Source organism: Protopterus annectens, chromosome 2.part0 (genome assembly GCF_019279795.1).
Source record: "Protopterus annectens isolate FY-2018-M chromosome 2.part0, PAN1.0, whole genome shotgun sequence".
In the NCBI taxonomy this organism is placed as follows: domain Eukaryota; kingdom Metazoa; phylum Chordata; order Ceratodontiformes; family Protopteridae; genus Protopterus; species Protopterus annectens.
Genome location: NC_056728.1, coordinates 51,925,429 through 51,937,847, shown reverse-complemented (window position 1 = coordinate 51,937,847; position 12,419 = coordinate 51,925,429). Strand labels below are relative to the sequence as shown.

At 43.2% G+C, this 12,419-nt stretch overlaps 1 protein-coding gene across 3 annotated transcripts in view; it reads left to right on the top strand.

Annotated features, from left to right (window-relative positions):
* The window catches only part of CREB1 (cAMP responsive element binding protein 1), a 1,172,277-nt gene that overhangs the window by 671,479 nt on the left and 488,379 nt on the right, over positions 1-12,419 (top strand). For all 3 annotated transcript variants that reach the window (XM_044060541.1, XM_044060540.1, XM_044060543.1), the window contains exon 4: positions 2,877-2,977. In XM_044060541.1, coding sequence (XP_043916476.1) covers positions 2,877-2,977 — 101 coding nt within the window. The remainder of the gene's footprint in view (positions 1-2,876; positions 2,978-12,419) is intronic.

Genomic DNA, 12,419 nt, shown 5'->3' with positions numbered 1-12,419 from the left:
ACCTGACATCTGGGGCAAGAAAAACTGAAGAAAATGGCATCAGATGCATCTTATATACCCCTGGCGCACTGACGTCAGGGAAGAAGCGACAGCAACGACGCCAGACCAAGCCTTTGGAACTCTGGCCGACTGCGGGACCGCCTGACGGCAGGATAACCCAACTGCGGCCTGATGGCAGGATAACCCAAGTGTAATGATTGCAGCACTCTAACATCTACATTTATGGTAGGTACAAAACTGTACTTTTCACTGAAAGCTCATTTCACTCGTTTTTATTTATCCTGACCAAATCGCTGAAATCTCAAATTGCTGAAAACTATTTTCACTGAATTGAAGTACTGGCAGCATGAATCTTCTCTTTGATAAGACCACCTTCATTTAACTTTTCAATAAGCGTGTCTGTGGCCCAGCCTACAGATAGAAGAATTCGAACTGCTTTCTAACTCCGCACCAGGGCAGAGTACTACATTCATTTGTCTTAACTCTGTCAGATGGTTTTGTGGTGCTTGGGTTGATTTGTATGTGTCAGTTCCCCCAGAGAAAGGCGGTGGTTGTTTTAAATAAGAGGGAGATTTACTCCATGGTGTTTTTTATTTTGCAGTCCAGTTCCCTGGATTCTGCAATACTTTTTTGCTTGGCTTAATCTTTTTTGTGAAGTGCATTTCTGTGTTGTTTTTGCTTGCATGTTTGTTTTTGAATTTGGGCCATCATGTTACATAGAAGCAGTTTATGAAGGGATTTATTCATTTAAGGCTTCCAGAGAGTCTTTTCTCTCCAGATTTGAATTTCAAGCTCATAAATGAAAATGACAGTTTGACATCCCCGTATTGTAAGTTGTTTTTTATCAGCAGATCTTAAATATGTCTCTTGACAAATTGTCTTAAGCAGCAGCTACTTAACGAGGATTTCTGAACTATGGGCCTGTAATGTGTAAAGAGCCATTCACTCTTTTCCTGAAGGTTAGAGTCTTTATTGAGAAGCAGTAATCCTTTAATGCAAAAGCATTTTGTTGTCATTTCTTTAAACCAGTGTGTCAGTCTTCTAGTTTACTTTCCAAATTGAAAACAAAGCGAAAGATTTCACATCACTCAGAAAACAAAAATAAGCAGCTTGTAATTTTTGAATGTAAAGTGGGGGTAGTCCATTATCTAAACAGACTTCCTTTTAAATGACTGTCTAATTATGTTATTGTTAAGGCAACTAGACCAAGCTTTGAATGGGTTGCCAAGGTTTTTGTGGTAGCTATACAGCTTCAACAGCAGCCTTTCTTAAAACGTGACCTTCCAAAGTATTTGAGATTCTGTTACTTGGACAGATTTTTGTCAGTTTTACTGGTTTTTACAAACTGAATATAGAGTAGCATTTGCTTCCACTTTCCTGTAAGATGTCTTTGAGCCCATTCTCCCATTTATGGGAGCAGATTGTATTCTGCTTATACAGAATTTTGATTCTTGTAGTACTAGTCTTTTGATGAACATTAATATTTCAGTTTTCTTGCAGTAACAATTGATGTTCAAATACAGGATCTTTGATGCAGACCAGAATGTCGCTTTCTTTTCTTTATAGTCTGATTGGATTTGTATGAATGAGGTCCTGTACCTGTTAAGTAACTTGCTCTTGACTTGTTTAATATAAAATCTGATTGCTGCATAACATTTTGCAAGACATGCTTATTCTTATGTTACTACTGGAAGAATTTGAAAACTTTTCAGATTTTATGTATTTTATTGTGGCTACTTGTGTTCAGGCATTTCAATTATGAACCTGTTACGCTTATGATCTTTTCCAGGAACATCTGTATGTAGAAAAGTCTTACTCATCTCCTATTTGGAATTAGAAAAACTACATATTTTTCATCTTTTATCTTTGTGTTTTTTTTCCCCCCATTTTGCTTACTGACCATCTATCACCCCACATCTGTGTTGAGCTCAATCATATTCGTACCGTTTGGGGAATTCCCATTGAGAATGTGAGACCTGTCTGTAGGGGCTATTATCCAGGCAGCCATGGAGGCTTGTGTCTGTACATGTAGTGATGGTAGCAGGGAGAGTGTTTCTAACTAGAGCTTTTCCCAGTTTCTGGTGTCTGACATAGGCAACTGTATCATAGCAAGGGCCTGGTGTATAACCCCACTAAGTGTGTGAGTGCTCCCACCCACCTCTTAATGAGGGAAACACTCACCAGCATGATGAGCCAAGCTTGTGACCCTGGTTAGTGGATGTAGTTTTGTTACGTCCATTTGCATACAGTAAAATAACCCCACCCCAGTTTGTGACCAAGTATTACATGCTTACTTCCCACTTAGCTATTTCAGCACCAGAGCTGCTATTCAGACGTTGGTTATCTGGTTCATAGGGTAGGCATGAGTCCGTGCATGTGTGTGCCTTCTCTGGAAGGTTGGATGCCGGGCTGGCAACTCAACACCATAAAACTCCACTGCCAATCATGAGCGGACAAATGATCTGCTGTGGCGACCCCTAACAAGGAAAAGCCGAAAGACAACGTCAGGGTTGTATCACTGTACACCACAGAGCTCAGCTCAAAAAAAGAGCAGAGTGTGAGCATGGTATGCCCTCTGTTGTAGTCCCAGCTCGAGAGTCTCACGCCCACTAAAGGTCCAAGCCACTGTTAAAACAACAAAAAAAATGTGGTTAAAGACGTCTCCACTGCAGCTGATTTCAAATATGAAATTGCAAACCCTGTGGCAATCACCTTGATATTTGATTTGTTTACTGATTGGATGAGTGTATTAACTGCTGTGTTTTATATTTACCTTATCAAAGTAATTTTGACAAATTTTGTTTTCTGAGTAAAAGTGATAGCATGCTGATACTTGTGAAATGGAAATGTCTTAAGTTTCTGCTGTTTAATCTTAGATTTCGACAATCGCAGAAAGTGAAGACTCGCAGGAGTCTGTAGACAGTGTGACTGACTCTCAGAAACGTAGAGAAATTCTGTCTAGACGTCCTTCTTACAGGTATCAGTATAAAAACAACATAATAGGATCATCTTGAAAAACTATATATGCTGCATTTTTTACTTGCATGTAAGTGAAGACCTAGATAGTGATGATAGTTCAGGCAAGATGCACTCATTGTTTTCACTGACCTATTCATGAGTCGATCAGGCAAGGCCTTGTCATTCCTGATCTCTCCCATGCCACTCTTCCTGTTGACAAAGCCACCAATAAAGCTCTTGTTACCTAGGTCATAGTCAGGGCTTTATCTATGCTGACTTGTGGAACTTGAAATCTAGCCTTCTCTCCCTGATTTAACAGGCATGCATGTGACAGACAAATTGCTTGTGAAATTCTTTTATTTTGGATTCTGAATATAAATGTATGTTGCATGTTGTTTGTCGGAGGTTTAATAAAGTAACTAGATAAAGGGAGGTTGAAAGCTGTATTTATTTATTTAAAAAAATGATTGTAGAAAAGCAGTCTGGAAAAAGTCTTCTGGCCTCACACTACAGAGGTAAGAGAAGACTAAGAGAAGAGAACACAAAATAGTGTCTTCTGGTAAACATTCACAAATAGAAGCATTTATTGATGCCCTTAAAAACTGTACATCTTCAGCACGTCAACAATGGAATTGCACCTCTGATGGCTTAGAAAATATTGATTACAGAACCACTCTAAAGTACTCTGAAAATAATCTGTGAATCCTGTGGTTTTAACTATTAAAATTGAAAGGGCATCATCACTTGTATTTTTTTTTTCAAATATGATTTTCATTAGAATTTTTCTCATATTACTTGCAATTAAATATTACATCGCAAGTTTGAAGGTGTGCATAAGAAATTATTACATACAATTGTAAAGATATAATACACAAGTATCATGACATAAATAACTGCCTTTGATGTTTTAAATAAAGGTTGAGCATGCCTTACAAAACTAATTATGCATTGTATTGCATAGACCTTGTCTAACAGGTGATCATTAAAATTGACAGTATAACACTGAACATTATTTTCTCAGAAAAAGTAATAACATAAATTTGAGACCACTTGTAATTTAAACTGATTATTTAAGAGTAGTTTCCTAGTTAGAGGAAGTAGCACAACCAGATCGTGAGTGTATTATAGTTGAAGCACCTAAATATTTTCTTCCTAGAAAGTTTTTATGTTCTCCTGGCCAACGTACTAGCCACTGAAAAATATATTAAACTAGTTCAGGAAATCGCATTGGCCCTGTACCAGCAGGCATTGATCCCTAGCACAGACCGTCATTGGATTACTCTCTGCATAGAAAGAAGAGAACCTTTGCAGGTCCTAACTGAGGTTATATTGGAGGAGGCTAAATTAAGTCTGTCCTTGGTGATGAGGAAGCCTCCTCAGTGGAGCAGTTTAAATCATCATCTTTTTCTGACTGGTATCACTGAGGGCACATTTGGTTCGTCTCTGAGGACCCCAAAGAACATACTGTAGACAATGTGGGTGAATGTTTCAGATTGCTGATGGGAACACCTATTCCTGTAAGAGGAAATATTCTCAAAATATCAGTACTGAACCAAAATGGACTTCCAAGACATTATGAAGGTTAAGTTCCTTTATATTTAGCTCCAACCTCAAAAGAGGCGGATGTGTTTTGCAAAGCACCACCCGAAAGACACTTTATATTAGTCATGAAGCATTCAAGCAAAGCTACACCATTTGGCAGGTATTCAAGGCTGCTCGGCTATGTCATAAACAGAGCTACATATCCAGTAACTTCATTGTCATGGCTTTAATTTTATGACTCATGATTACATACTAAAAGTTGTTCATAATTAGATCACTGATGCAGTAGCCTAAACTGTATGGGTTATATGCTTACCCCAAAAATGTCTTATTATGTAAGATCCCCCAGACTCACAAATATGTATTTTCTAATTGCAAAATCACATCCTGCAGTTATTTCTTTGGCAAAACCATCTGTCACCAAACACAGTCATACTAACCGTTTCATTTCTGTTAAAGTTGGGGAAACATTTGATAGTTTTGGTAAGAAAGTGTATTCTTCTATTTTAACCTTTAGAATTCTGAATTGTCAGGATAGTATGTAAAAAAATACCTGCTTGCTTCTTTTCAAAATATGAGAAAGTTAGCTTCTAACCTCATTTCTTCTGAGATTAAAGCATCTCTGAATTCTTTAATAGCTTCTATTTTTCAAGTAACCAAATACACTATGAATTGGCTTTGACTCTACTGAGACCATGTCCAAAGCAGCTGCTACTCAAATCAGTAAATCAGAAGGTTTGCTTAGTAATATTCTCAAAATTGTTGCCACCAGAGCTGCTCAAAGCTGAGATCTTGAATTTACCTTAGATTGGGATATATTGTTTGGCCCTTCTTCGGCTGAGGTCCTTCCCTTTTTATGAAAAAGTGAAATTAATTCAGGGGGCCACACAGATTTCTCAACCTTTCTATCCAAAGTTCAATAGGGCCTTTCCTCTCTTAGGAAACAAACATTCACAGCAAGGTACAGAATTTCAAAAGGCAATGGCAGAAAACTCAAAAAAAGAAAGCGGGGGGGGGTGCTCCTCTGGTGTTTCTCCCTTCCCACCCTGCCAGCTCGTTAAATTTTTTCCAAAGTCCACATCTTACTTTTCCTCAGTGTCATCTGATAACATCAGACAATTGATCCTGAGAATCATTCAGAAAGGTTGCAGTTGGCATTGGGGAATCACTTCCTCCTTTTCATGGGATTTCTTCCCATCCCTCAAACCAAACTTCAATGTTTCCTCCAGTCCTGGAACAGATGCTATCTTCAGGGGTTAGAGAACTGCTTCTTCCAGAACAAACATGGAAGGGATCTTGTTCAAGAATCTCTCTGGTACCAAAGAGAGAAGAAATATGGAGACTAGTCCTAGAACTTTTTTCTTAAATCTTCACGTCAAAGTCTCAAAGTTCAAGATGCATTCACTTCAGTCCTGGTAATTCCTCATCTCACATCTCAATTTTTGTGGTAAGTCTAGATTTAAAAGATGCTTATCTCATCCCAATTCTCAGACTTATTCCTTGTTTTTTTTTTTTTTTCTGCACCTGGCTTAAATTTTCAGTTCTTGTCTTACCTTTTGGGCTATCTACAGCTCCAAGGGTGTTTGCAAAGTGTCTGGCACCAATAATAGCGTATTGTAAGTCGCAAGGTATTCACAAACTTCCATATTTAAGACTGTTGTCTTATTTTTGCACACTATTTCAAAATGTCGGGTATTGCTGTCCTGGAGAAAGGATCTCCTTTTCAGTCTGAGGTTCTAGGTGAACTTGCAGAAATCTTCTCTTATTCCAATACAGCTCTCATGAAGGCTGATGTCCTATTCCTATGTTGCAGTATTCTAAGTGTGGGATTTTCTGCCCTCAGGCGACTCGTACGTCGTCGGCTTTTATACAAAAACTTCAGCTTGGCTGCTGTAGTGTGCGTGGGACGTCACATGTAGGGCCATAAATGGGGCCTTGTATGTGACGCCTGCATGCTCAATCCTCAGAACTTTTCAGTCGCAGATGACATTTGCATTGTACAATCGCTTCTTCATAGACTTCGCATCTTGAAGATAAGTAGCCCATTGGGTTTCAAACTTTCTTATTTTTGATGATTGTTATAGCCAACGCTTGGTTGTTGTAGCCTTTAGCTGATGTCAGGAAAAAAGGGAAAGTGCCAATGCGGGTGCCAGATACCCCACAAGGGCACATATGACAGGTGTGTTTTTTTGCCCAGGCCGGGAACACGATCACCCCTCCTGTGCTATTTGTCAATCGTTTGTCCCTAAGACCTTGCGCAGCCATCTAGCTGTGTTAAATCGCTACCTCGAGAACCAACGCCTCAAACGGTTAGCCCTTAGGATGGATCCTGCATCAGAGGCCGTACCTGAACCTTCACGCAAGAAGGCCAAGTTTCCTAGGCCTTCTTCGCCTTCCGCTCCGCTTACCAACACACCGCCAACTGCCGATCTAGGGGTTGAGGTATGCTCGGAGGATCTGTTGACTGCAGCGATGTCCCTCGAGGAAGCTGTTTCACAGCAGGCGACCGGCATGTCCTCAGAGCTCACTCAGATATAGACACCCATCGAGGTCGAGGGGGAACCAGTTTCAGTGGTACCTCTGACAGGAATTCAGACTTCAGATGTACTAATCTCCATACCGGACACCAGGCCACTCTCTACTTCCTCTCCAGCCAACAAAAAGCAGAAAACTAAACATACCTCCTTTTCTTCAGAAGTCACACCGGACTGGCAGGCCTTCACTTCCTCTCTCATGCAGGCCATCAGCCTCAGCCACTTCCACCCTGCCTCTTCTGAGCCTTAGGCCTGCCTCTGCTTCTTCCCTCCCATCCATAACCCCTCAGGTCAGGGAAGAAGAACATGACTCTTCTTTCTCTTCATCTGTGGAGCCCATTTCTTAAGTTTCCCAGATTGTCTCCCCTAGGAATATTACTCTCCGGATGAGGAATCTGTGGAGGGGGACTCTACCCTTGAGGACATTACTTATGGTGAGACCATCACCAAGATGAAGGATTACTTTAAATGGGACACTTCCCAAATGACTGGCACCCAAAAAAGGTACTTTGAACTGCTGCAAGTGGAATCACCCTCCCCTTCAGCAGTTCCCCCTGTTATGCCTGGTTACTTGGATGCCTTCAATGTGGCCTGTAAGGCCCCTGCCTCCCAGCCTCAGCCCCTTAAGCATCCTGACCACTTCTATAAAGTACCAGAGAACCACAAATTCTTAGTCAAGTCACCCTTGGCGGACCCAGCTGTTATTGCCACCACAGCCGATAAGCAATCTAGACTGCTGCCTTCTGCCTCCCTACTACCCACTGACAAAGAGAGTAAGTACATGGATAGGATGGGGAAGAAGGTGTACACTTCTACTTTGGCTTTCAGTGCCATAAATTATCAGACCCACATGACCAAGTATGCATTAAACTTGGTCTCTCAAGCCTCCTTCATGCTGGCTTCCTTGCCTGACAGTCCCAGCAAGACAGACTTCTCATCCAAACTTTCCTTGGGCGAACAGGTAGCCAGGCACTCCATAAGGTGCAGCTATGATGGTGCAGAGGCATCCACCAGGTCTGCAGCATCCGCTTCAGCACTCAGGAGGTACTCGTGCTTAAGACTTCAGAACCTCCCCAAGGACTTCAAGGCTAAAATCCTGGACACCCCTCTGGACCACAATGTGCTGTTTGGAAAATAATCCGCTGACCTTTTTAAAAATCTACAAGAAAAAAGCAAAAAGTTCCAGGACATTAAGCACCTGCTGGTATCGCCCATACCCAAGTATTACAGGAAATATGCTGCTAAAGCCACATTTGTAAGACTTACTCCACAGCCATCCTCTTCCAGGTCCAGGAGAGGGGCCAAAAGACCTACTAACTCCATATCCTGTGCTACACCACAGCAACCCAGACAGCCCTTTCAGGACAGAGGAGGCCCCAGTAATGTGTGACTGCCTTGCCCACCTCCCCCTCTCAGCCCGCCTTTCCCACTGTCTCCCCGTTTGGCAATCCATCACTTCAGACCAGTGGGTTTTAAACATTATCCTAAAAGGGTACTTCCTATCCTGGAAAGAGAAGCCACCCAGAAGAGGCATCTCTTCCCTCCCCAAAAACCAGGTCCATCTCATGCCACAAGTTCTGTCAGATCTTCTACAGCTAGGCACCATAGAACCTGTTCCTCCAGGAAAAGAAGGAAAAGGGTTTTACTCCCGTCTCTTCCTGGTCCCCAAAAAAGATTGTCCCTGGAGACCCGTCTTAGATCTGTCCTTTCTAAACCTACATCTTCAGGTACCATCCTTCAAAATGCTCACTCCCCACCTTGCTGCCTCTCATTCCAGCCAAGGCCTTCATGGTCACCCTAGACGTAAAGGAAGCCTACCTGCACATACCCATCAGGAGTTCCCACAGACAATTCCTGCATTTCTCTGGCCCTTCCTCTCATTTCTAATTTACTGCCTTGCCCTTTGGTTTATCCACGGCCCCCAGGGTTTTTACAAAATGCCTGGCCCCAGCCATTGCCTTCTGCAGAACTCAAGGGATACAAATTTACCCTCATATGAATGGCATCCTGATTCTGGCAGAGTCCAGGAATGCTCTACTAAAGCATCTACATTTCACCATGTTCCTTCTGCAGAACCTAGGATTCGCCATCAAACTCCCCAAATCCTCTCTGATCCCAAGCCAGGACAAGATTTTCCTCGTTTGCAGAATCGGAACAGACACAATGAAGGCCTTTCTACCTCAGGACAAGGTTTTGTCTTTAACTTCCCACTTCCAGGAAGCTCTACTATCCCGAAAGGTGACAGGAAGGCATTTTCTTCGTCTCCTGGGTTTGATGGCAGCAACCATCCCCATGCTACCTGTGGCAAGAATGCACATGCGCAAGCTGCAGTGGTTTCTGAAGAACACCTGGTTCCAGCACCTACATCCCCTGGAGCAGGCCATCCCCCTCCTTCCCTGTCTGAAAACAGAAATCAACGGTGGATCCAGCAAGTGAAATTGAACTCGGGGCTCTCACTACAGCCCCCCACCCCAACCCAAGTTATGCATACAGATGCCTCAGATTCAGGTTGAAGAGCAACTCTGGCCTCTTAAGATTCAGGAGAAACGGCATCCCTCTCTTCAGGCCAAACACATCAATATCAGGGAAATGACAGCAGTTTTCTTAGCTCTACAGATCTTCACCCCCTTCCATTTCCAGGGTTGCTCCAGATTGTCACCAACAATACCACAGTGATGTGGTACCTCAACAAGCAGGGAGGAACAAAGGCCTGTCAGCTGTGCAGTCTATCCCTGCTGATATGGGACTTAGCCTCCTGGCTCAACTTAGTCCTGCAGGCAGTCTACATCCCCTCACAGGACAACCACCAAGCAGACCTCTTGGGCAGGACCTCCTTACCTCAACACGAATGGATGCTGAACAGTGAGGTAGTCTTAGACGATCGGTGGGGTGCTCCACAAATAGACCTGTTTGCCTCCCCCCAGAACAGGCGACTGCAGAGCTTCTGCTCAAAAACCCACTCCTCTCTAGCATGGAGAGTGGATGCTTTTAGCACCTCTTGGGAGGGGGAAGTTTCTTTATGCCTTCCCCCCATTCCCACTGATTCAGAAAGTCCTCCTGAAAATCCAGAAGGACGAACCAAAAATCTTGTTAGTGACTCCCTACTGGCCACTGGTTCCCCCTACTTCACAAACTAGCCAAGGGCAGTCGCTTCAAGTTACCCTACAAGGTGGACCTATTGTAACAAGACAAAGTAACTCTCCTACACCCACAGGTACAGATGTCTCTGACTCTGTGGGTGATAAACCTTTGATTCCTTTCAGACACCACTACTCAGAGGACGTGCTTTCAGTCCTAAGGGAGGCAAGGAAACCTACCACCAGAAAATCTTACCTGGCTAAAAGGGAAAGATTTGCAAAATGGTATCTGTAAAAGGGAAGGGACCCCAGCTCTGCCGAGGTTCTCCTGGTTCTAAACTACTTCTGTCAATTGATAAAAAATGACCTTTCTTATTCTTCTGTAAAAGTTCATCTCTCGGCCATATCCGCCTGCCTGCCCCTGGAACCCCCTTTGCTGGCCAGGCTCGACATAAAGCTCTTCCTTAAAGGGGTCTTGCACATGAGATCAGCTAGGAAACCTATCCCTCCACCTTGGGACCTTAACTACATCTTCAAGAAATTAACCCAACATCCCTTTGAACCTGCCAGCCCTTCGTCCTTACAGATGTGTACATGGAAGACTGTCCTTCTGGTGGCTATCACTTCAGCCAGAAGAGTGTCAGAACTGCAGGCTCTAATGGCCTGACCCCCCTACACAGTCTTCCACAAAGACAGTGTGTCCTTGCAAACCAACCCTTCCTTTATGTCTAAAGTGGTCAGTGATCTCTCTCATAACCAATCCATTCATCTGCCCACCTTTTTTCCCCCACCCACTAACGAAGGGGAGAGGGTACTGCACTCTCTGGATGTGCACAGACAATGTAGATTCTACCTGGACAAGACTAAGGCCATTAGAAACACTAAACCAGCTCTTTGTCTCCTTCCACCCCAGAGCCCTGGGCAAGGCAGTCTCCAAGCAAACCATTGCATGCTGGATCAGAAAAGCTATTTGCTTCTGCTACTGTCACCACGGAAAGGAACCCCCAAGGGGAATCAAGGCCCATTCCACTAGAGCTGTGGCCACCTCAAGGGCCTTCATGAAAGGCCTGGACACAACATCCATTTTGGAAGCAGCCACCTGGGCCACTATCCACACCTTCACCAAGCATTACAAATTGATCAAGTTTCCAGAGCTAGAACAGGATTCGCCGGAGCAATCCTGCAGGGTCTTGTAGAACCCTCTGTATCTACCACCACCCTCTCTTTCTCTTAAGCTGTGGTACACTCCCATACCTAGAATACTGCAACATAGGAATAGAAGGACATAGAATAGTTGTCTAAAATTTTACCATAACCATAGATGTCCTTCTCTTCTATGTTGCAGTATTCCTTCCCACCCACCAGTCCCCCCCTAGTCTTCTACCTTCCTGTACTTCCTACATTTCAGTAGGTCTCCAAGTTACACACCTATAAACAACTGGCACACCTCTTGCTGGGCCTTATTCTCTGCCTGCTGGCCTTCAAGTTCTGAGGATTGTGCGTGCAGACGTCACATTAAAGGCCCCTTGGTTTATGGCCCTACGTGTGACATCCCACGCACACTACAGCAGCAAAGCTGAAGCTTTTGTATAGAAGCTGACATACGAGTCGCTTGAGGCAGGAAATCCCACACCTAGAATACTGCAGCATAGAAGAGAAGGATATCTGTGGTTATGGTAAGATTTTATACAGATATTCTTTCTTCCTCAAGACAAAGTAGACCTTCACAAGAAACAGTTTCTGAATTTCTCCTTCCATTTTCTGACCTGCGCCAGGAAGTATGTCAGGATTGTGGGTTTCATGACCTCAACAAATTCTCATTTTCTTCTAGCCAGACTTCACATGAGAAACATTCAGTGACTTCATGTATCTGTTTGGACCCAACACCAGTACCCACTTTCCTTTCAGACATTAGTGCTGTGGTTTGTCAAAACGGAGTTAGTTTGGGATGGAGGGCCAGTTATTTCTTAACCTAGGTCTTTCCTTCTCACATGTCCTACTGAGTGTAACCAAATATGGCTCAGACTTTTGTCGGGAAACACTGTCCAAAGAGAAGAAAGATCAAGGCTTGTGGAACAAACAGTAGAAATTAAAACGCACAAATATCAAAGAAATGATGGCAGTAATAAATGCTCTCAAATCACTAAAACATCTTGAGTCTTCAGGACCTCTGATAATAATCACAGATAGCACCACAGTGATTTGGTACACTAAAAGACTGGGGAAACCAGATCGTACCAGTTCCCAGACTATCTGTGACAGCCAGGGAACTAGCAACCTGCCTCATTCTTTCCCTTCAGGCTGCCTG